The sequence below is a fragment of the Protopterus annectens genome, chromosome 1.part1, assembly GCF_019279795.1.
Source record: "Protopterus annectens isolate FY-2018-M chromosome 1.part1, PAN1.0, whole genome shotgun sequence".
In the NCBI taxonomy this organism is placed as follows: Eukaryota; Metazoa; Chordata; order Ceratodontiformes; family Protopteridae; genus Protopterus; species Protopterus annectens.
In genome coordinates, this window is record NC_056726.1 from 370,882,044 (window position 1) to 370,903,755 (window position 21,712).

General features: G+C 46.0%; 1 protein-coding gene across 1 annotated transcript in view; it reads right to left on the reverse strand.

Annotated features, from left to right (window-relative positions):
* Positions 1 to 21,712, reverse strand: part of MYH9 (myosin heavy chain 9) — a 1,134,272-nt gene that overhangs the window by 143,341 nt on the left and 969,219 nt on the right. The window contains exon 38 of the mRNA XM_044075327.1: positions 9,207 to 9,295. Within this exon, the coding sequence (XP_043931262.1) occupies positions 9,207 to 9,295 (89 nt within the window). The remainder of the gene's footprint in view (positions 1 to 9,206; positions 9,296 to 21,712) is intronic.

Consider the following 21,712-nt stretch of genomic DNA (forward strand, 5'->3'; position numbering starts at 1 on the left):
TCAGTTTTTTTGTTTGTTTTTTTTCATACCAGGTCATTGGAATGGTCTGTTTCGAAGACTATTTCTTCTTGGATTTCCAAGGCTGTTTATTTTTTTCATGGTAAGAGCCTTCCTTATTCTGTTAAGGTTCATTCTACTAGGGCTATGACTTTTTTTTTATCAAGGGTTTGGACACTAACTCCATTCTTGAAGTAGCTGCTTGGACTTCTGTACATACCTTTACCAAGCATTACAAGTTGAGTGGAATTTCCAGATCTAGAGTTGGCTTTGCTAGAGCCATTCCTCATGTTTTTTTTTTTTTTAGTTCTACTGGTCCTTCACCCTCCCATGTTTTTACCCGAGCTTTGGTACTCTCCTTCATGTTTTGAAAGCTGCAACAGTAGAATAGAAGGACATAGTATAGTTGTGCAAAATCTTACCATAACGATAGATGTCCTTTTCACTGTTGCAGTATTCTGTCCCTCCCTCCTTCCCCCTGGTTATTGTTTTTCTTTTAGATGTACAGTTTACCTCTTGTTCCTTGGACTGGTGTTTCTCCTGGGGCATTCAATTAGTATGTGCAGATGTCGCTTTTATGCCCTGTGTTCACAAGGAGCATACGTGCTACGTACCATGTACTTGTTAGTAAAATGTTTTTGTGTACTGGCTGGATGTTGAGTCGCTGCAGGCAGGGAATCCCTCATCCTTTTTTGTCTAAACATGGACTAAACTCTTGGCTCGGCTTATAAGGGGCCTCAGGGCCAATAGCTTAGTAACCTCCTGTGATCCCAAAGTCAAGGAAGCTAGGGACTGGCCAGGATGCTCTGCAAGACTGCAGAGGCAAACCCTGCCCTGGATTTGGAGAAGAGAGGCTGGTGGTAATTCTTGGTAAAAGCATGAACAGATAGATGCTTGGTAAAAGTATGAACAGATGTCCAGGAGGCAGCCTCCAGGATGTCCCTGGTGGGGACTCCTCTGAGGAAAGCTGCAGAGGTGAAGGCTGCTTTGGTGGAATGTGTCCTAACCCCCTTAGGGGGAGGCATACCATGCTGTTTGAAGCAGAAATGGATGCATTGTACTATCCATTTGGAAATGGTTTGCTTGGAGATGGCTTTGCCCTCTGCCCTGTAGCAAAGCTAACCAGCAATTGATCCGACTTTCTGACGTATTTAAGTCTGGTCCAGATAGTATCCGAGCTATCTGTGCACATCTAGAGAGAGAAGAACTATTTCTCCCTTGTTCCGGGGATTAGGAAAGAAGGTGGGCAAATGAATTAATTGGTTGGGAGCCACACTGGACACCACCTTGGGCATGAAGGATGTGTTAGTTCTGAGAGATACCCGGTCTGCATGGAAGATGGATTCCACAGCCATGAGTGCTTGCAGCTCAGAGACTCTTCTAGCTGAAGTGATGGCCAGAAGGAATGCTGTCTTCCAGGGGGAGAAATTTTAGCTCTGCAGAAGAAGCTGGTTCGAAAGGAGGCAGGGTGAGCTTTTCCAAGATAAAGTTAAGGTCCCAAGCTGGTTGTTGGTGCCCTTCTGGGAGGCCTCAAGTTTCTAGCCCCTCTGAGTAACTGATCAAAGGGTGTGAGAAAAGGGGCTGGTCAGTGGGAAAATGAGCAGAAATAGCAGAGGCATGAATTTTTATAGAGGAGAAAAGAGAGACCACTGTGTAGTAGGTCAGCTAAGTAATCCAGGATGAGAGGGATGGAGGGCTGTGCCGTATTGGCCCCGTTGGCTTTGATCCAGGTGCAGAACCTTTTCCATTTATCTGCACAAGACTTTCTGGTGCTAGGGCATCTGGCCTCATGGATAACATCCAGAACCGGTTTACTGAGGATGGCAGATTGGTTTGGTGTTAGGGAATAAGCCAAGCTGCCAAACTGACTATCTGCAATTGCAGATGCATGAATTCCCCTTCCCTCTGGGTTAGGAGGTTTGGAATCTGAGGAAGATGCCATGGAGGCAGCAGGGAAAGGCTGCGCAGTAAGGTGTATTAGTGCTGTCGGGGCCAGTCTGGAGCTATAAGAACAGCCCTTGGTTTTTCCTCCACTATTCCGAGCAGTACCCTGGGGATGAGAGGTAGGGGAAGAATGGCAAAGACAGAGAGGTTGACCCAGGGGAAGGACAGGGCATCCACTTTCCAAGCCATGCAGTGATGTTCCCTGGTGCAGAATTTGCTGAGCTGATGGTTGGTGTGGGAGACAAGGAGGTCGACCTTCGGGGTCCCCATTTCTGAGTTATTAGGGTGAAGATACTTCTGTTGAGATGTCACTCGTGTGGGTGCAGAAGGTTTCTGCTTAATTGGTCTGCCAGGGAGTTGAGGCAGCCCGGCAGATATTGTGCTAACAGGTGCAGCTGCATGGAAGAAGCTGTGAGCAAAAGGGTCATGGCCAGCCTGTACAGAGGGTAGGAGTGAGCCCCTCCCTGCTTGTTGATATACCACATTCACAGTGAAGTTGTCTGTTTTGATCAGGAGAACCCCTGGAAAGAGAAGGGGTTTGAAAGCTATCAAGGCATACTGCACAGCCATCATCTCTTTTAGACTGATGTGCAGGGGGTCTGCTGAGGGCTCCATTGGCCCTGTATGCACCAGTCATCCAGGTGTGCATCCCCAAGCGTAGTATGATGAGTCTGTGGTGAGGGTCTGGGCGGGGGTGGGGAGGAGGGCAGTCCCTTGTCGTGGGAGCATGCTGTTGCCCACCAAACAAATTCCTTTCTGAGGCAAGGAATTATAGGTAGAAGAGTTTCGAGGTCTTGAGAGTGTTGACACCAAAGGCTCTTTAGGTACCACTGAAGCTTCCTCATATACAGTCTGCAATATGGAATGAGGAGCATGCAAGATGCCATGAACCCCAGGAGCTTGCAGGACTTTCCTTGCAGAAAGCTGGGGCCCCGACGGCCAGTTGAGAGAAGCAGGTTGACAAGAAAAAAATGTGTTTCTCTGGTGTAAGGTATGCCATCTGGGATGCTGTGTCCAGACTTTCTCCTAGGAAGATTATTCTTTGTGTGGGCACCCGTTTTGATTTCATTTCGCTGAATGTGTACCCTAGGGAGGTTAGTAGACTCTTTACAAAGGCCAGATGTTTGAGCAGCTTTTCCTGGCTGGCTGCCTGAATAAGGCAGTTGTCTAAGTAGGGGTAATTTTAAATATTTGCAAAATGCAATGGCCAGAGCCAGGCATCTTATGAAAACTCTGGGAGCAGCAGATATGCCAAAGGGAAGCACAGAGAACTGAAAGTGTTGAGATCCTGCCCTGAAGCGGAGATATTTTCTGCATGATTCCCCGATAGGGGTGTGGAGGTATGCCTCTTAGATCCAGGGTGGCTAGCCAAGCGCCCTTGGACAGCATGGGTAGCAGCTACTGGAGGGTGAACCTTTTGAATTTTGGGATCACCAGGAAGGTGCTTAGAATGGATAGATGGGGCACCAGGTGCCTTCTTTTTTTGGGCACCAGAAAAAGTCTGGAGTAGAAGCCTAGGCCTACCTGTTCTGCAGGAACATGCTCTACTGCCCTCAGAGAGAGCAGGGAATGGATTTGCTTTTGAGCCTCTGCCCACAGATTTGGTGGTAGATCTGGGAACCCGTTTTGGGTTGGAAGGATGTGAAAGGAGAATTTGTATCCCTGAGACACAATGTTCAGAATCCATTGGTCCTTAGTAATGGTGGCCCAGGTGCTAGAGTGAAATGAGAGTTTTCCTCCTAGGGGTATGCAAGAAATCTAACTTTCATAGATTTTGCTTTTTCTTCCATCTTTTTTAAGACCTCTTCTGCCTTAGTGCCAAATAAGTTACCTTTGTGCAAGGGGGCATCCAACAATTTAGATTTGACATGGTCTAGCAGGGGTAGTTCCTTAAGTCATGCATGTCTTATAATGACAGATCAATTGACTGCTGCCCCTGCAAGAAGCTTCTAGGCCATCAAAACCACAGTGCAAAGTGTTTAGTTACTTGAGTTGCAGAATGCATTAAGTCTTGTACATCTTTAGATTCTGCCCAAGCAGGAAAGGAAGACATTTTTTGTTTAAGGAGTTCCAAGGTATGTTGCTGATATTTAAGCATATGGAACTGACAATTTAGTGCCATGACAGCAAGAGTAGCTGCGGTGAATGCTTTTTTACCCCATATATCCAATGCTCTGCAATCCCTGTCTGAGGGGGTGGGATTCTTAGCAGAGATTGCTTTAATCCCTTTTGGCCCTTGAGAAATGACCTCAGGGTCAGCTGTTGGATTTTTAAAAAATATATATGTGTAAGTCAGGGACTCTGTAGTACCAGTCTGGTCTTCTGCAAGCAGGAGGTAGATGTCAGGAGTCAAGCTGGACTCAAGGAAATCATCCACCACATCCAGGACTGGGGGGATGGCCAAGGGTCTGTGTTGTGGAAGATCTAGGAATTCCCTGAGTCTTTTTAGACTGAAGGTAGTCCTGATTCTTCCATTGGAAATGCTCCCTTAAGGTATGCAGTTTCCCCAAAGGAAAAATTCTCTGGGGGAGAGGCTGAAGGAATGGAGTCCTCTGCATCAGAATCCTCATAAGTGGACAGGGGTTGCATGTCTTCATAGTCAGATGCATCACATACATCTGACTCTTGTTCAGACAAAACTACTGGGGACAGATCTCTTTCTTTTTGAGGGGGTAGCTTGGCTTCCCCTGATCAGCATAAGGTCTTCTGCCATTTTAGGCATTTGAGACTAATGCAAGGTAGCAGGTACCCGAGTGGTTAGTCTGTTTCTTGGGTGTGGTTCAAACCCTGGGCCTAAGGAACTCTAGTTTTTGAAAGAACGGTAGTCGTGAAAGAAGTCTGTGTCTAGATTCGGCGGTGCGAATGACTTCCTCTGAATCCAGTGCATGCTCAGCTACTCTGGACCCATCCAAGGTAGAGATGACCGCAGGATCCTTAGATAAAGAGTTTTGCGGCATACCAGACTCCAATAGGGTCTCAGTAGCAGCCTGCGAGTCAACTGAAGTGGACATCAGGGGTTGCAAAAGCACCTCACTGAGTACCGGACAACTAGCTTAACAGAAGCGTTGTCAGTAGGCTTGGACTTGCACAGTATCTTTACATATTTTCAGAATATCTGCTGTCGAATGGCTTACCAAATCCATATCGGAATCAGAGGACTGTAAACGAAAATATCTGGCTACAATATGGGCCCAACGACGGATAGTTCTGGCGTTAAACAGACCAAAGAAGCAACAATGGTGGACGTTGCGGTCTGGGCCTAGACAACTGACGCAGTAAGAGTGGAAGTCTCGGTGTGTACTTGCTTTTTCTGATATCGGATAGTGCAAGAAAAAATTATCCCCAACAGGGTGTTTAACTTTAGAAGACCAGTTCGGAAACGTACAGTTGTGTAAACTTACCATAAATGTAGAGTGTATTCACTGTTGCAGTCATTACATTTGGGTTATCTGCTTGCAGGTAGCCCTCAGTCAGCCTGATTAAAGTCTTGGGTCCTGCATCGGTTGCTGTCCCTTCTTAAATGATGTCAGGTCGTCAGGGGTAGAAAACATCCAGCCGACGCCATTACATCAGTTTTTCTTGCCCCAGATGTCAGGTGTCCCCCTAATGGGAAGCAATTAAACATAAAAGCACAAAGATATACCTACAACAAAAAAGCAAATACACCAAAAAGGCTTTTAAGCATAGTAAAGGAAAGTACAGGTATAGCCAAAAGAAGTTAGGGGGCTGGAGGGAGGGTAACCAGGACTGCAACAGTGAATACACTAACATCTATATTTATGGCAAGTGTCCACAACTGTACTATGTTTTTAGTGTTTCACTGTTGCAGTCATTACATTTGGGTACATTCCCAAAGCTATGGTTGGGGAGGAGGAATTTAGATAGCATTAGGGCCAGCTATAAGGACCTGCAAGACTGCAGTGGCAAAGCCAGCTCTAGATTTAGAGAAAATTTGCAAATGATAATGCTTGGTGAAAGTATGTACAGAACTCCAGGTAGCAGATTCTAGGATGTCCCTGGTAGGGATGTCTCTGAGAAAGGCTGTAGAGGTAGATGCAGCCCTGGTGGAGTGAGTTCTGATCCTCTGTGGGATAGGTTTTCCATGGTGCTTATAGCAGAAATGAATGCAATGGCTTATCCATTTAGAAATGGTTTGTTTTGAAATAGACTTCCCCTCTGTCCCTGCAGCAAATGCCACCAGCAGTTGTTCAGATTTCCTTTGAGGTTTAGTCCTGTCCAAGTAGAATCTAAGTTGTCTGTGCACATCTAAGGAATGCAGTATCCGTTCCCCTTTATTCTGTGGATTGGGAAAGAAGGTTGGCAAATGAATGGACTGATAAAGAGCCACACTGGATACCACCTTGGGCATGAAGGATGGATTGGTTCTGAGGGACACACTGTCCGCATGAAAGATGAAAGGCTCCACTGCCATAACGGCCTGTAATTCAGATACCCTTCTAGCTGAAGTGATTGCTAAAAGGAAAGCTGTTTTCCAAGAAAGAAATGTTAAGTCTGCAGTAGCAGCTGGCTCGAAAGGCGGTAGAGTGAGTTTCTCCAAGACAAAGTTAAGGTCCCAGGCTGGGGTTGAAGCTTTCCTGGGTGGTCTCAAATTTCTGACCCCTCTGAGGAACTGCTTGAGCAGTGGATGAGAGAAGAGGAGAGGTTCTGTGTTATAATGAGCTGAAATGGCTTAGGCGTGGATTTTAATGGAGGAAAAAGACAAGCCCTTGTGAAGCATCTCAGTTAAGTATTGTAAAATCTGAGGTAAAATGGGCACTACTGTGCTCATCCCTTGAGAATGGTTCCAGGCACATAATCTTTTCCATTTTTCAGCATAAGATTTTCTAGTACTAGGCCTCCTTGCCTCTAAAATGATATCCATCACAGGTTTGCTGAGGGATGGTAAAGGAGAGATTAAGTAATTAGCCAGACTGCAAGGTTCAGTGTTAGAAGCTGAGGGCGCAGAATCTGGTTCTCCTGCTTAGACAGCAGGGAAGGGAGTCTGAGGCAGGTGCCTTGGAGGTAACCGTGACATGGCATAGAAGAGGGTACCAGTGTTGGTGCTGCCAGTCTGGAGCACTCAAAATTATCCTTGGTTTGTCCGGTTTGATTTTTAGTAGTACTTTGGGGAGCAGAGGCGGGGGGGGGGGGCATAGACTGATGGGTTTTTCCAGCTGAAGGACAGAGCATCCACTTTCCAGGCTTGTTTGTGGGGAGTCCTTGTGCAAGATTTGTCCAATTGGTAGTTCTGGGGAGAAGCAAACAGGTCTATATATGGACTCCCCCATTTGCTTGTCAACATGTTGAAAGTCCTTTGTTCCAGTTTCCACTCGTGTGGGTCCATGAGGTTTCTGCTTAATCAGTCTGCCAGTGTATTTAATTTTCCTGGCAGGAATTGAGCTTTTAGGTGGACTTGGTAGCTTAAGGCTGTGTTCCACAATGCCATGGCTAGTCTGCAGAGGGGGTAAGAATGTGTACCCCCCTGCTTGTTTATGTACCACATAAGTGGTATCGTCAGTCCTTACCATTAGTTGTCCTGGAAGAATGTGGTCCTTGAAGGCTGTTAGAGCATTATGTACAGCTAACATTTCTTTTTGATTGATATGCAGGTGCATTGACTTTGGTTCCATTTGCCCTGAATGCACTTCCCTGCCAGGTGAGCCCCCCCACCATGCATAGTCTGATGTGTCTAAGGGTTTGGGCAGCAGGGGGTGGTGTAAAAGGTAGTCCCTTGTTTCAGTGGCAGGCCTCTGCCCACCAAAGGAACTCTAGGCGTGGGCAAGGTATGATACAAATCATTGTTTCTAGGTCCTGAGAATGTTGACACCATAGGCTTTTTAGATACCACTGTAGTTTCCTCATATGCAGTCTTGCATATGGAATTCGAAGAATGCAGGAGGCCATGAACCCCAAAGCCTGCAGTACGTCTTGCAGATAGCAGGGTTTTTGTGGCCACTTGTTTGAAGTAGGTTGTCAAATTAATTTGTCTCTGGCATGAGATAAGCCATCTGTATTCAAGCTTGCTCCCAGGAATATAATTAGACAGGGTACCAGTTGCGATTTCTTTTCGTTTATGGTGTACCCCAGACAAGTTAGAACCCTTTGTACAAAGCCCAGATGATTCAAAAGTATGTCCTGGCTTTCTGCCTGAATTAGACAATCGTCGAGGTATGGGTATATTTGAATATTTCTTTGCCTGCAAAATGCAATAACTGGAGCTAGGCACTTTGTGAATACCCTGGGCGAAGCAGGTAAGCCAAAAGGCAGTGCAGAGAACAGACAGTGCGTGTAGCCTGCTTTGAAGCGTAGATATCTTCTGCAAGATTCCCTGATTGGGATATGCAGGTATGCTTCTTTTAAAGCTAGTGTTGCCAACCAGGCATCTTTGCCTAGCATAGGATGTAATTAGAGAAGAGTCAGCATCTTGAAGTTTGGAATCTCCAAAAAGGTGTTTAGAGTAGATAGGTCCAGGATAGAATGCCACGAATAGTCTTTTCTGGGTACCAGGAAAAGTCTCTAGTAGAAACCTTGTCCCTTTTCCTCTTCTAGTACCAGTTGAATAGCTCCCGTGCTTGAGAAAGTACTTGTTTTTGGGCCTCTGCCCACTGATTTGGGGGTAGGTCCGGCCACCCGCTTGGTGTTGGCAATGTGTGGAAGTGAAACCTGTATCCCTGGGACACTATTTAAAACCTATTTGCCCTGAGTAATGAGTTCTCATTTCTTTGCATAAAGAGCAATCTTTCCCCCCAAAGGGGCAGTGAGTTGATAAGTGCTTAGAAATTTTAAAGGAAGTCATTGAGACAGTTTACCATAGGGGGGAGTCTTATTCCCAGATTGGAAGTGGAGGCCTCCCACTGTTTAGTTGTGTGTGTCCCCTGGGACTGAAACCTGGGGGTTTTGCTGTGTCCGGGTTTGGCTTGAGAAGACCTGGAAGAGGCTGGAAAGGACCAGTTCTTAGAGGGTCAGTGCCTACTAAATCTAGGAGGCTGAACTTGTAAAAAAATCTTTGTTTGCATAGATTTAGCTTTATCTTCCATCTTTTTAAGAACTTCCTCAGCGTTGTTGCCAAACAGGCGGTCCTGATTTAAAGGAGCATCCAACAATTTAGCTTTAACATGATCAGGCAGATTACTCCTTCAGATTAAAAAACTTGGGACAGTGTACAATCTAGGAACAGTATTTTTGTATTTGCTGCTGCTGTGGCTGGGCCAAACAGTAATAAATATTCTGTGCTCCGATACATACACAAATACAGCTACACTCACCTCTTTCCAGAGCTGTTTGCTAGCTCATCAGCCAACTCATCTCGTTCCTGTTGGGCCTGACGCTTGGCACGCTCTGCAGCAGCAAGGTCCTAAACAGACGTAGTACATAAGAAATTTTCTTTCAGAATTGCTAGAGTACAACAACTTGTGCACTAAATTTTAAAAGAACAAGACTAATGCTCTGATCATCAGCCATCAAAACCAGAAAAGTACAGTTGCACATTTCCACTTACCTGGAACAGTAGATGTTCATTGAACAAACTGCCTTACTGGCATACAAGTAGTAGCACCCTGCTACCCTCCATCTGGCAATGTGTCAAAGCTCAGAACTCCTCCCACTACTTGTCTGTGGGTGGGAAGAACCAATAAGTTGCCAGATGAAAGACGGTCCTTCACAGCCACAGACAGAAGTACTTCAGTTTTTTTCTTGGGCCTAACAGGAACAGCAGATGAAAATGCAAGCTTCGTAAACACCAACTGTTCCAAACTAAAAGCCACACGCAACAAAACCTAGCAAAAAACAGCAGCAACTACCAGACAAACCATCTACATCTAACAAAGGTGGATGGTGCAGCCAGCAAGTGTGTTCTACAAATGCGTGTTACAGCTAAGTGGAACTTGCACAACTATACTATGTTCAACACACTGGCATACGACTCCCAAAGCTTACCCAACCCGGTAGGAGGGAAGGATAAGGGTCCAAGAACCCATGGAGAACTCTCCTCATGAATCTTGTTCTGGATTTTGAAAAGGCATCCAGTTTGTAGTGCTTGGTGAAAGTATGGACAAAGGACCTAGTTATTTTTAGAATACTTAAGACTCTGCCTCTTTGCAATATGCCACTGAAGAGGAAAGGCCCAGGTGGAATGCATCTTTACCTTGTTTGGCTTTTCCTTTCCATACCAAAGGACATCTAATATGCCATGATTTGTTTAGAGACGGCTGATCCTTCTTTGCTCCACAAAAGGAATAAAAAGCCTTTCAAGACTTCCTAAAGGCTTCTGTCAAGCTAGTACCAGAGCTGCCGAAGCACATCCAAGGTATGAAATATCCTCTCCTCATTCTTAGGCTCTGGAAAGAACACAGATTAATGGACTGATTGAGTGTGAACTCGGACCACTTCTGGCATGGAAGGATTAGTGCGCAACAAACCCCTATCCTTGAGAAATAAGGTAAGAGTGCTTCATCACGAGCTCTTGCAGCTCAAAAACCTGCCTTACAAATGTCAGAATGCAAGGTTGTGTACACTTGCCATAAATGTACATTTTTGGGTGTACTCTCTGTTGCAGTCCTGACTCAGGTGATTTCTTGCTGTGGAAGCTCTTGGCTGGCCACACTATCAGGATAACCCCCCCCCCCCCCAGGCTTGGGGACACCCTACCCTCATGTCAGTACACTTGGGCATAAAGGGAGCCACAGCTAGTGCAGGGACATCAATTTTTTCTTGTCCCAGAGAAGGTAGGAGCCTCCAAGATGAAGCATAAGCAAGGGACAAAAGGTAAAAAAGGAGGAGGGAGGGAGGGAATATTGCAACAGTGAACACATGAACATCTACATTTATGGTTAGTGCACACACAACTGTACTATGTTGCAGTTCCGACTTGTAGGATGATTCCCAAAGTAGAGACAAGTGTGGAAGGACAATTATGGGAAACAGATGATGCCCTGCAAGATGGCAGTGGCAAATCCCACTCGACTTTGAGAAAGCAAACAAAGGAGTGTTTGGTAAAGGCAAGCACAGATGACCAAACAACAGTTTCCTAAATGTCTTTAGCAGGTACTCCTTTCAGGAAAGGAGCAGAGGTAGAAGTGCCCCTGGTGAAGCGAATCCTTACAGATTCGGGAGGCTTTTTGCCATGGTGATTGTAACAAAAGGAAACAGTAAGATCCATTTGTAGGTGGTCGGTTTGGAAACTTGTTTCCCTTGATAAGCAAAGGAATCTGAGCTGGTCCGATTTTCTGCAAGACTTATTACTGTCAAGATAGTAACAAAGCAGTCTATGTACAAAGGAGTGAAGGATTCTCTCCCCTTGTTTTGAGGCTTGGGGAAGAAGGTGGGCAAGTGTATGGCTTGATTCAAGGATGTGTCTGACCACCTTGGGCATACAGGATGGATTAGTCCTAAGTGAACACTCTGGGTGGAATAGGAGATGAGGTTCTACTGTGATGACAGCCTGCAAGTCAGAGACCGTTCTAGATGAGGTGATAGCCAGTAAAAGGGCACTCTTCCAGGTTAAGAATTTTAACTCTGCAGTAGCTGATGGTTCATAGGGAGGCAGCATCAATTTTTTTCTAGGACAAAACTGAGGTCCCATGGAGGCGTGGGTTGTCTCCTGGGAAGTCTGATGTGGACCACTCCCCTAAGGAATTGTTTCATCATGGGGTGGGAAAAGGCAGAACAGGGATGTGGGCTGAAATGCCAGAGGCATGAATCATGACTAAGAAAATGACAGGGTTCTGTCCACCAGCATAGCCAGGTAATCTAAAATCTGAGATATTGGCTGATTCAAGATTGTGGCCTTGCTGCTGACATCAAATAGAAAACCTTTTACATTTGGCTGAGTTTGATATCCTAGTACTAGGCCTTCTAGTCTCAGAGGATGTTTTAAACTTGTCTGCTTAGTGTCAGAAGGGCCAGTTTCTGAGGTAACAGCCATGATTTTTGTTGGTTAAACACAGTAGCAGGAGAAACTAGTACTGCCTGGGCCAGTCTGGGGCTGTCATGATGACCCTTGGGCCTTCTTCCCTGATTTTTAGTAGAACCCTTGGAAGAGGAGGCAGGGGAGGAAACACAAAGGAATAGGTGGCATCAAAGGAAGGAAAAATAACTTCCTTCTTCAGTCTGTGGGTAGTTTGCTCCTGGAACAGAATCTTTTCAGTTGAGCATTTTCTTTGGTGCCAGAGATATCTGTGGGGACCTCCATTTGTGGACTATGCAGGGAAATGTTTCCCAATGCAGATGCCACTTGTGGGGATCCAGCAGGTGTCCGCTGAGCTGATCTGCTAGAGTGTTTTGAGTCTCTGGGAGGTACTGTGCTATGAGGTGCAACCCCAGAGTGAGCAGTCTCCCAGACCTGCATCGCTAGACAAAGAGGGTAAGAGTGGATGCCCCCCTGTTTATGTACCACATTACTGTAGTGACCATTTTGACAACCAGGATCCCTGGTTTCCACTGATCTTTGAAAGCCACTATACCCTTCTGCCATCAGTTCCCTCAAGTTTTATGTGCTTGTGCCTGAACTGAGCCTCCCATCTCTCCTGGGATAGTGTTAGCAATGAGCTCCCCAGGCTGTTCCTGAAGCATCTGTGGTTAGTTTGGTCCTGAGGGATGATCCTGAAGGGGAGACCCAGGTTCTGGGCACATGCGTGTCCACCATGTAAGTTCCTCTGAGGCCAGGGATTAGCAGGATTTCAGTCTCCAGGGACAAAGTGCTGGCACCACAGATTACTGAGGTACCACTGAAGCTTCCTCATGTGCAGCCTGGCCAGAGGAATCATGAGAATACAAGAAGCCAAGTAGCCTAATGCTCTGAGGAATTCCCTGGCTGACAGGCACCGTCTCTGCATACCTTGGAAGTACTATGCCAAGAAGAATTCTCTTTAGGGTGGAAGGCTGGCCTTTTGAAGGTAAGAATCCAGAACACCCCCAGGAAAATTATACTGGTGGATGGGTCTGTGTTGGACTTGTGGTGAACTTCAAGGAGGTGCGAGGGTCTGAGTGTATGCCAGATTCTTGAAAAGCTTTGACTGACTTATGGCTTGAATATCTCATCATCCAGGTAGGGGTAAATTTGGATTCCTTTTGTTCTGGAGGAGGAGAGCACAGGAGATGAACAATTTGTGAAGACCCTGGGGAGCAGTAGGCAAACGAATGGGCAGTGCAGAGAATTGAAAAAGTGATTGGTACACATCCCCTAAAGCGAAGAAAACTTTTGCATGATTCCTCTATAGGAATGTGCAAGCAAACGTCTTTTAGGTCTAAGTGACCTTTAAGGTCGGGAGGGGGGGGGGGTCATGGGAAGAAGTTTTTGAAGGGACAGCATTTTGTACTATGGAACCAGCAGGGACTGATTAAGGGCTGACAGATCTAGGATAGGGTGCAAACAGCCTTCTTTTCTGGGAACCAGGAATAGAATCTTTTCGCTCTTTCATGATCTGGTACTGGTTCCACTGAACTCTGCGAGCATAGGGTGCGACTCCAGGAAATGGCCTCTGCTCTTTGACTTCGCAGAACATCTGGGTAGCCAGAGTACCTTAATGGTTTTGAAAGGGAGCTTGTAACCATCTGAGATGACCTTCACAACCCACTTGAAGTAATGAGCGGACAGTTTTCTTTGAACAGGACAGCCTTCCTCCTATTCTTGCTTTTGTTTTCTGGGGGGGGGGGTCATTGCTGCTCTCTGCCAGGGCCTTGTGGCCTAGAATCCCCATGTCTGGGGGTTCCTGATTACCTCTGCCTGGGTCTGTGTGATTGCTGCTGCCTTTGAGGCTGGTCTCTGAGGTTTCCTTGGTTGCATTTTGATAGAGAGGAAAAGGACCAGTGTTTAGTGGGGAAATTCCTACTAAACCTAGGAGGTTAAAGTTGGAAGTCCTTGACAGTTTGCATAGATTTTACTTCATTTTTCATCTTTTTTAGATGAATAAAGCAGGAACTTCAGACATAACTGGTATGAATTCCCAAAGCCTGGTTCTGGAAGGGTACTACCCAAAGTTGCCCCTCTGCATGTCCAGTAAATGCAACTTTACCCCTGGAGTCCACTGTGCCTGCATATTCCCTGACTGCCCCTACCTTTCTTTTTCAAAGTTTTTTCCCCTGCTTAAACTGGACCAGTTATGTCAATGTGAAAATTTGTTAAAACAGCAATGGTTTCATGAAAAAAGATTTCACTACAGTACAGGGAAGAGAATTTTTTCTTGCACTTCAAAACACTTTAGACATATTCATGGGCTGAACCAGAAAATGGTCCAGAATGATCAGAGTTGCACTCCCAGTTAACATAACTGGCTCACTATATATATGCTTTTTCACTTTTCTTCCAGCTTCAAGTCTTCTTAGAATGGCATACAAAACAAAATGGTAATAATTCAAAGGTGCATTAAGAATCTGTCCACTGATTGCCAGGCAGAAACTGGATTCGTCATCAAGTGTGTACCTCAAGCACAGTGCCAACAAGAGATTGGTTAGGAGACTGCCTTGCCCAGGGCTCTGGGATGAAAGGATACAGAGCTGATTAGATTTTCCTAATGGTCTTAGTTTTGTCCACGTAAAACCTTAGTTGCCTGTGAATATCCAGGGAATGGAGTATTCTCGCACTGTCATTGGTAAGAGGGGAAGAAGGTGGGCAGGTGAATGGACTGATTTGATCACTCTTGACTACTCTGGCATGAAGGAAGGGTTGGTGCACAGGGTCACGGTCTTTGTGGATGGATAGTATAGGGGGAGCATGCCATGAGTGCCTGCAACTCTGATACCCTTCCAGCTGAGGTGAGAGCTGCCAGCAATATTTTCCATGTGCACATTTGTAAGGATGCAGAACTGGCTGGCTTAAATGGAATCAGTGAGAGTTTTTCCAGGATAAAATGTAGGTCCCAAGGCGGTGAGATAGGCTTCCTCGGTGGTCTGATGTGCAAGACCCCTTTCAAGAATTTAACATCTAGCCTGAAGAGTAAAAGGAGGGTCTAAGGGTAAGCAGGCAGATATAGCAGTTAAGTGCACTTTCAGTATAAAAGTGCACTGCCTTGAGCTCACACACACAAACTAAGTCTAGTGGGACATTCGCTTGAAAGGGATACCAATGTCTTTGGAGACACCATTTGGAGAATCTTTCCCATTTTAAAATATAGGATCTCCTTGTGTTACGTTTCCGGGCTTCCCTCAGGACAGAAAGCACATCCTCAGAGTACTGGTGTCTGAAGAGTATTAAAAGTTCACCACCCAGTGTGTTTGAGACAGCATCTCTAAATGACGGTGGATGACAGTTCCCTTATGCTGTGTGTATGTCCACCATGTGGGGTAACTTGTGGTGATTGCCTTTGGTGAGCGATAGGACGAAAGTACAGTTGTGTACACTTACCATAAATGTAGATGTTAGAGTGTATTCATTGTTGCAGTCATCACATCTGGGTTATCCCTGCCAGGGTAGTCCTCAGTCGGCCCGAATACCAGAGGCTTAGCATGTCTACATCTGTTGCTGTCGCTCCAGGACTGACGTCAGGTTGTCAGTGGTATAAAAGCAGGCAGCCAATGCCATTACATCAGTTTTTCTTGCCATGTCAGTAGCCCCCAATAAGGAGCTAGGTTATGGTGGAAGAACACCACCAGTAGAAAGTAAATACCAAAAATTCCTTGTAAAGACAGACACAAGGGGGATGGAGGGAGGTAAACCAGGACTGCAACACTGAATACACTCAAACATCTACATTTAGGGTAAATGTAAACTGTGCTATGTTCTGTTTCACTGTTGCAGTCATCACATTTAGGTTGATTCCCAAAGCTGAAGAAAAGGGTGGAGGCAGTCAAGACGACTTTGGGCTGGCTAGGATGGCCTGTAATACTGCAGTGGCAAATCCTGCCCTGGATTTGAAGACAGGCAGGTGGCAATGCTTGGTGAAGGTATGAACAGAAGTCCATGTTGCAGGCTCCAGGATGTCCCTGGTGGGGACCCTCTGAGGAAAGCTGCAGAGGTGGAGGTCACTCTGGTGGAATGTGTCCTGACCCCCCTGGGGGGAGGTTTTTCCTACTGTTTGTAGCAGAAATGGATGCAATGTGCTATCCATTTATAAACTGTTTGGATATGGCCTTACCCTCTGCTTCTGCAGTGAAGCTGATGCGCAATTGATCAGTTTTTCTAAAATATTTAGTCCTATCGAGGTAGAATCTGAGCATCTGTTCACATCTAAAGTGTGCAGAATCCTTTCCCCCTTGTTTTGTGCGATAGGGAAAAAGGTGGGCAAATGAATGGATTGGTTGAGATCCACACTGGAGACCACTTTTGGCATGAAGGATGGGTTAGTTCTAAAGGAGACCCTGTTGGCATGGAAAATGATGAATGGCTCTACAGCCATACCTGCTTGTAGCTCTGATACTCTTCTAGCCGAAGTGATGGCCAGAAGCAAGTCAGTCTTCCAAGAGAGAAATTTTAACTCTGCTGAAGCTGCAGGTTCAAGGGGGGGGGGGGGATGCAGGGTGAGCTTTTGCAACACAAAATTTATGTCCCAAGCTGGGGTAGGAGTTCTTCTGGGTGGCCTCAAGTTGTTAGCCCCTCTTAGGAAGTTTGATGAGAGGATGCGAGAAGAGAGGTGGCTCTGTGCTGAAATGAGCAGATATGGCAGAGGCATGAATTTTAATAGAAGAGAAGGATAGACCTTTGTGTAGTAGGTCTGACAGTTGATCCAGGATGAGAGGTAGGGTGGGCTGTGCCATTCCAGCTCCCTTAGCCTGGATCCAGGTGCAAAACTTTTTCCACTTGTCAGCATAAGACTTTCTAGCGCTGGGGCATCTGGTCTTACGTATAACATCTAGAACTTGTTTGCTTAGACTGGCAGCTTGAGGAGAGGTCAGGGAATAAGCCACGCTGCCAGATTGAGGGTCTCCAATTGGGGATGCATGAATTCTCCATTCCTCTGGGTCAGGCGTGTTGGGATCTGATGTAGGTGCCATGGTGGCAAGGGTGACAGGCTGCACAGCAGTGGGTACCAGTGCTGTCATGGCCAGTCTAGGGCAATCAGGATTGTCCTCTTTTTCCCCACTTATTTTGAGCAGTACCCTTGAAATGAGTGGTAGAGGGGGAAATGCATAGACCAATGGGTTTACCCACTGGAAGGCTAGAGCATCCACTTTCCGGCCTTGCTGTAAGGTTCCCTGGTGCAGAATTTGCTGAGCTGATTGGAGTGGGAGGCAAAGAGGTATACCTTTGGGGTGCTCCACCTCTGGGTTACAAGGGTGAAGGTTCTTTGGTCTAGCTGCCACTCATGTGGGTCTAGCAGGTTTCTGCTTGGGTTGTCTGCCAGAGAGTTTAGAGCGCCTGGCAGGAACTGTGCTAACAGGTGTAGATGCATGGCTGCAGCCATGTGCCAAAGGCGAGCCTGCACAGAGAACAGGGAGTCCCTCAATGCTTGATGCACCACATGTTTTGATCAGCAGAGGCCCTGAGGAGAGTAGGGGTCTGAAAGCTGCAGGGCGTGCTGAACAGCTAAAGTACAGTTGTGTACACTTACAATAAATGTAGATGCTAGAGTGTATTCACTGTTGCAGTCATTACATTTGGGTAATCTGCTTGAAGGTTGCCCTCAGTCGGCCTGATTAATAAAGTCTTGGGTCCTGCGTCGGTTGCCGTCCCTTCTTCCATGACGTCGTGGGTATAAAACATGCAGCAGACGCTATTACATCAGTTTTTCTTGCCCCAGATGTCAGGTGCCCTCCTAATGAGGAGCAATTAAACAAAAACACAAAGGTATACCTCCAACAAAAAAGCAAATACACCAAAAAGGCTTTTAAGCATAGTAAAGGAAAGCAGAGGTATAGCCAAAAGAAGTTACGGGGCAGGAGGGAGGGTAACCAGGACTGCAACAGTGAATACACTCGAACATCTACATTTATGGTAAGTGTACACAGCTGTACTATGTTCTTCGTGTTTCACTGTTGCAGTCATTACATTTGGGTAGATTCCCAAAGCTGTGGTTGGGAGGAGGAATTTAGAAAGCATTAGGGCCAGCTATAAGGCCCTGCAAAATTGCAGTGGCAAAGCCAGCTCTGGATTTAGAGAAAATTGGCAAATGATGCTGCTTGGCGAAAGTATGTACAGAACTCCAGGTAGCAGCTTTTAGGATGTCCCTGGTAGGAGTGCCTCTGAGGAAAGGCTGTAGAAGTAGATGCAGCCCTGGAGTGAGGTCTGATCCCCTGGGGGATAGATTTTTCCATGGTGCTTATAGCAGAAATGAATGCAATGGCTTATTCATTTAGAAATGGTTTGTTTTGAAATAGCCTTCCGCTCTGCCCCTGCAGCAAATGCTACCAGCAGTTCAGATTTTCTTTGAGGTTTAGTCCTGTCCAAGTAGAATCTAAGTTTTCTCTGCACATCCAAGGAATTCAGAATCCATTCCCCTTTGTTCTGTGGTTTGGGAAAGAAGGTTGGCAAATGAATGGACTGATTAAGAGCCACACTGAATACCACCTTGGGCATGAAGGATGGATTGGTTCTGAGGGACACCCTGTCCGCATGAAAGATGAAAGGCTCCACTGCCATAAGGGCCTGTAATTCAGATACTCTTCTGGCTGAAGTGATTGCTAAAAGGAAAGCGGTTTTCCAAGAAAGAAATTTTAAGTCGGCAGAAGCAGCTGGCTCGAAAGGAGGTAGAGTGAATTTCTCCATTACAAAGTTTAAGTCCCAGGCTGGGGTTGGAGCGCTCCTGGGTGGTCTTAAATTTTTGGCCCCTCTGAAGTACTGCTTGAGCAGTGGATGAGAGAAGAGGGGAGGTTCTGTGTTATAATGAGCTGAAATGGCTGAGACGTGGATTTTAATGGAGAAAAAAAGACAGGCCCTTGTGATGTTTCTCAGTTAAGTATTGTAAAATCTGAGGTAAATTGGGCGCTGCTGTGCTCATCGCTTGAGATGAGTTCCAGGCACAATCTTTTCCATTTTTCAGCATAAGATTTTCTAGTACTACGCCTCCTTGCCTCCAAGATGGCATCCATCAAAGGTTTGCTGAGGGCTGGTAAGGGAGAGTGTAAGTAATTAGCCAGGCTGCAAGGTTCAGTGTTGGAAGCTGAGGCTGCAGAATCTGGCTCTCCTGCTGAGACAGCAGCGAAGAAGTCTGAGGAAGGTACCATGGAGTTAACCATGACACTGAGCAGGAGGGGGTACCAGTGTTGGCGCGGCCAGTCTGGAGCAATCAAAATCATCCTTTGTTTGCCCTGTTTGACTTTTAGTAGCACTTTGGAGAGCAGAGGCAGCGGCGGAAAGGCACAGACTGATATGTTTTTCCAGCTGAAGGACAGAGCATCCACTTTCCATGCTTGTTTGTGGGAGTCCTTGTGCAAAATTTGTCCAATTGGTAGTTCTGGGGGGAGGCAAACGGGTCTATATCTGTGTCCCCCATTTGCTTGTCAACATACTGAAAATCCTTTGTTCCAGTTTCCACTCGTGTGGGTCCATGTGGTTTCTGCTTAGTCCATCTGCCAGTGTATTTAATTTTCCTGGCAGGAATTGAGCTTGTAGGTGCACTTGGTAGCTCAAAGCTGTGTTCCACAATGCCATGGCTAGTCTGCAGAGGGGGGTAAGAATGTGTACCCCCCTGCTTGTGTATGTACCACTTAACCATGGTGTTGTCCGCCTTTACCATTAGTTGTCCTGGAAGAACGTATCCCTTGAAGGCTGTCATAGCATTCCGTACAGCTAACATTTCTTTTTGATTGATATGCAGGTGCATTTGACTTGGGTTCCATTTGCCCTGAATGCACTTCCCTGCCAGGGGAGTCCCCATGCATAGTTTGATGCATCTGTTAGGAATTGGGCGGCAGGGAGTGGTGTGAAAGGTAGTCCCTTGTTTTGGTGGCAGGCCTCTGCCCACCAAAGGAACTCTAGGCTTAGGCAAAGTACGATAGGAATCATTGTTTCTAGGCTGTAAGAATGTTGACTCCATAGGCTTTTTAGATACCACTGTAGTTTCCTCATATGTGTCTTGCATATGGAATTAGAAGAATAAAGAAGCCATGAACCCCAAGGCTTGCAGTATTTGTCTTGCAGACAGCAAGGTTTTTGTGACCACTTGTTTGAAGAAGGTTGTCAAATGAATTTGCTTTGCTGGCATGAGGTAAGTCATCTGGGAAGTTGTATTCAAGCTTGCTCCCAGGAATGTAATTTGTTGACAGGGTACCAGTTGTGATTTATTTTTCTTTATAATGTACACCAGACAAGTTAGAACCCTTTTTATAAACTCCAGATGATTCAAAAGTATGTCCTGTCTTTCTGTCTGAATTAGACAATCATCCAGGTATGGGTATATTTGAATACTCCTTTGCCTGCAAAATGCAATTACTGGAGATAGGTACTTTGTGAATACCCTGGTTGCAGTATATAAGCCAAAGGGTAGTGCAGAGAACTGATGGTGCGTGTAGCCTGCTTTGAAGTGTAGGTATTTTCTGCACGATTCCCCAATTGGGATGTGCAGGTATGCTTCTTTTAAAACTAGTGTTGCCAACCAGGCATCTTTGCCTAGCGCAGGAAGTAACTGGTGAAGAGTCAGCATCTTGAACTTTGGAATCTCCAGAAAGGTGTTTAGAGTAGACAGGTCCAGGATTGGACGCCATGATTTGTCTTTTCTTGGTACCAGGAAAAGTCTGGAGTAGAAACCTTGTCCCTTTTTCCTCTTCTGGTACCAGCTGAATAGCCCCCATGCTTAAGTACTTGTTTTTGAGCCTCTGCCCACTGATTTGGGGGTAGGTCTGGCCACCCACTTGGTGTTGGCAATGTGTGGAAGTGAAATTTGTATCCCTGGGACACTACTTAAAACCCATTAGTCCTAGGTAATGAGTTCCCAGTTCTTTGCATGAAGAGCAATCGTTCCCCCCAAAGGGACAGTCAGAAGATAAGTGCTTGGCAATTTTAAAAGAAGTTAGAGACAGTTTACCATAGGGGGGTGTCTTGTTATTCTCAGACTTGGAAGTGGAGGCCCCCCACTGCTTAGTTCTGCGAGTCCCCTGGGACTGAAACCTGGGGTTTTTGCTGTGTCTGGGTTTGGCTTGAGAAGACCTGGAAGGGGCTGGAAAGGACCAATTCTTAGCAGGCCAGTGCCTACTAAATCTAGGAGGCTGAACTTGTAAAAAATCTTTCACAGCTTGCATAGATTTAGCTTCATCTTCCATCTTTTTAAGAACGTCTTCAGCCTTGTTGCCAAGCAGGCAGTCCTGATTTAAAGGAGCATCCAACAATTTAGCTTTAACATGATCAGGCAAAGATTGCTCCTTAAGCCAAGCATGTCTTCTAAGCACAGACCCAGTAACAGCAACCCTGCAAGAGGCCTCTAAAGAATCAAAACCACATTGCAAAGTATGTTTTCCAACTTGTTCAGCAGAATGCATTAAATCCTGTAAGTATTTTCCACACAGTCAGGAATCATCACTTCTGTTTAAGCAGTCCAATAACATGTTGCTGATATTTTAACATATGAAATTGGCAGTTTAAAGCTCTAATTGCAAGGCTGCTGAAGTATAAACCTTTTTACCCCATCTATCCAGCACCCTGGAGTCGCTATCAGAAGGGGTAGGATTTTTAGCAGTAGAAGCCTTAATGCCCTTGGGCCCCTGTGAAATAGTCTCTGGATCTGCAATAGGATTTTTGAAAAGGAACTTGTGGGACTCGTGGACCCTGTAGTATCTGTCAGGTTCTCTAGGAGCAGGAGGCAGGGAATCAGGGGCCAAACTGGATTCCAAGAACGCATCAACAATATCTAGTACAGGAGTAGCAGCCAAAGGCCTATGCTGAGGTAGAAGGAAATCCCTAAGCCTC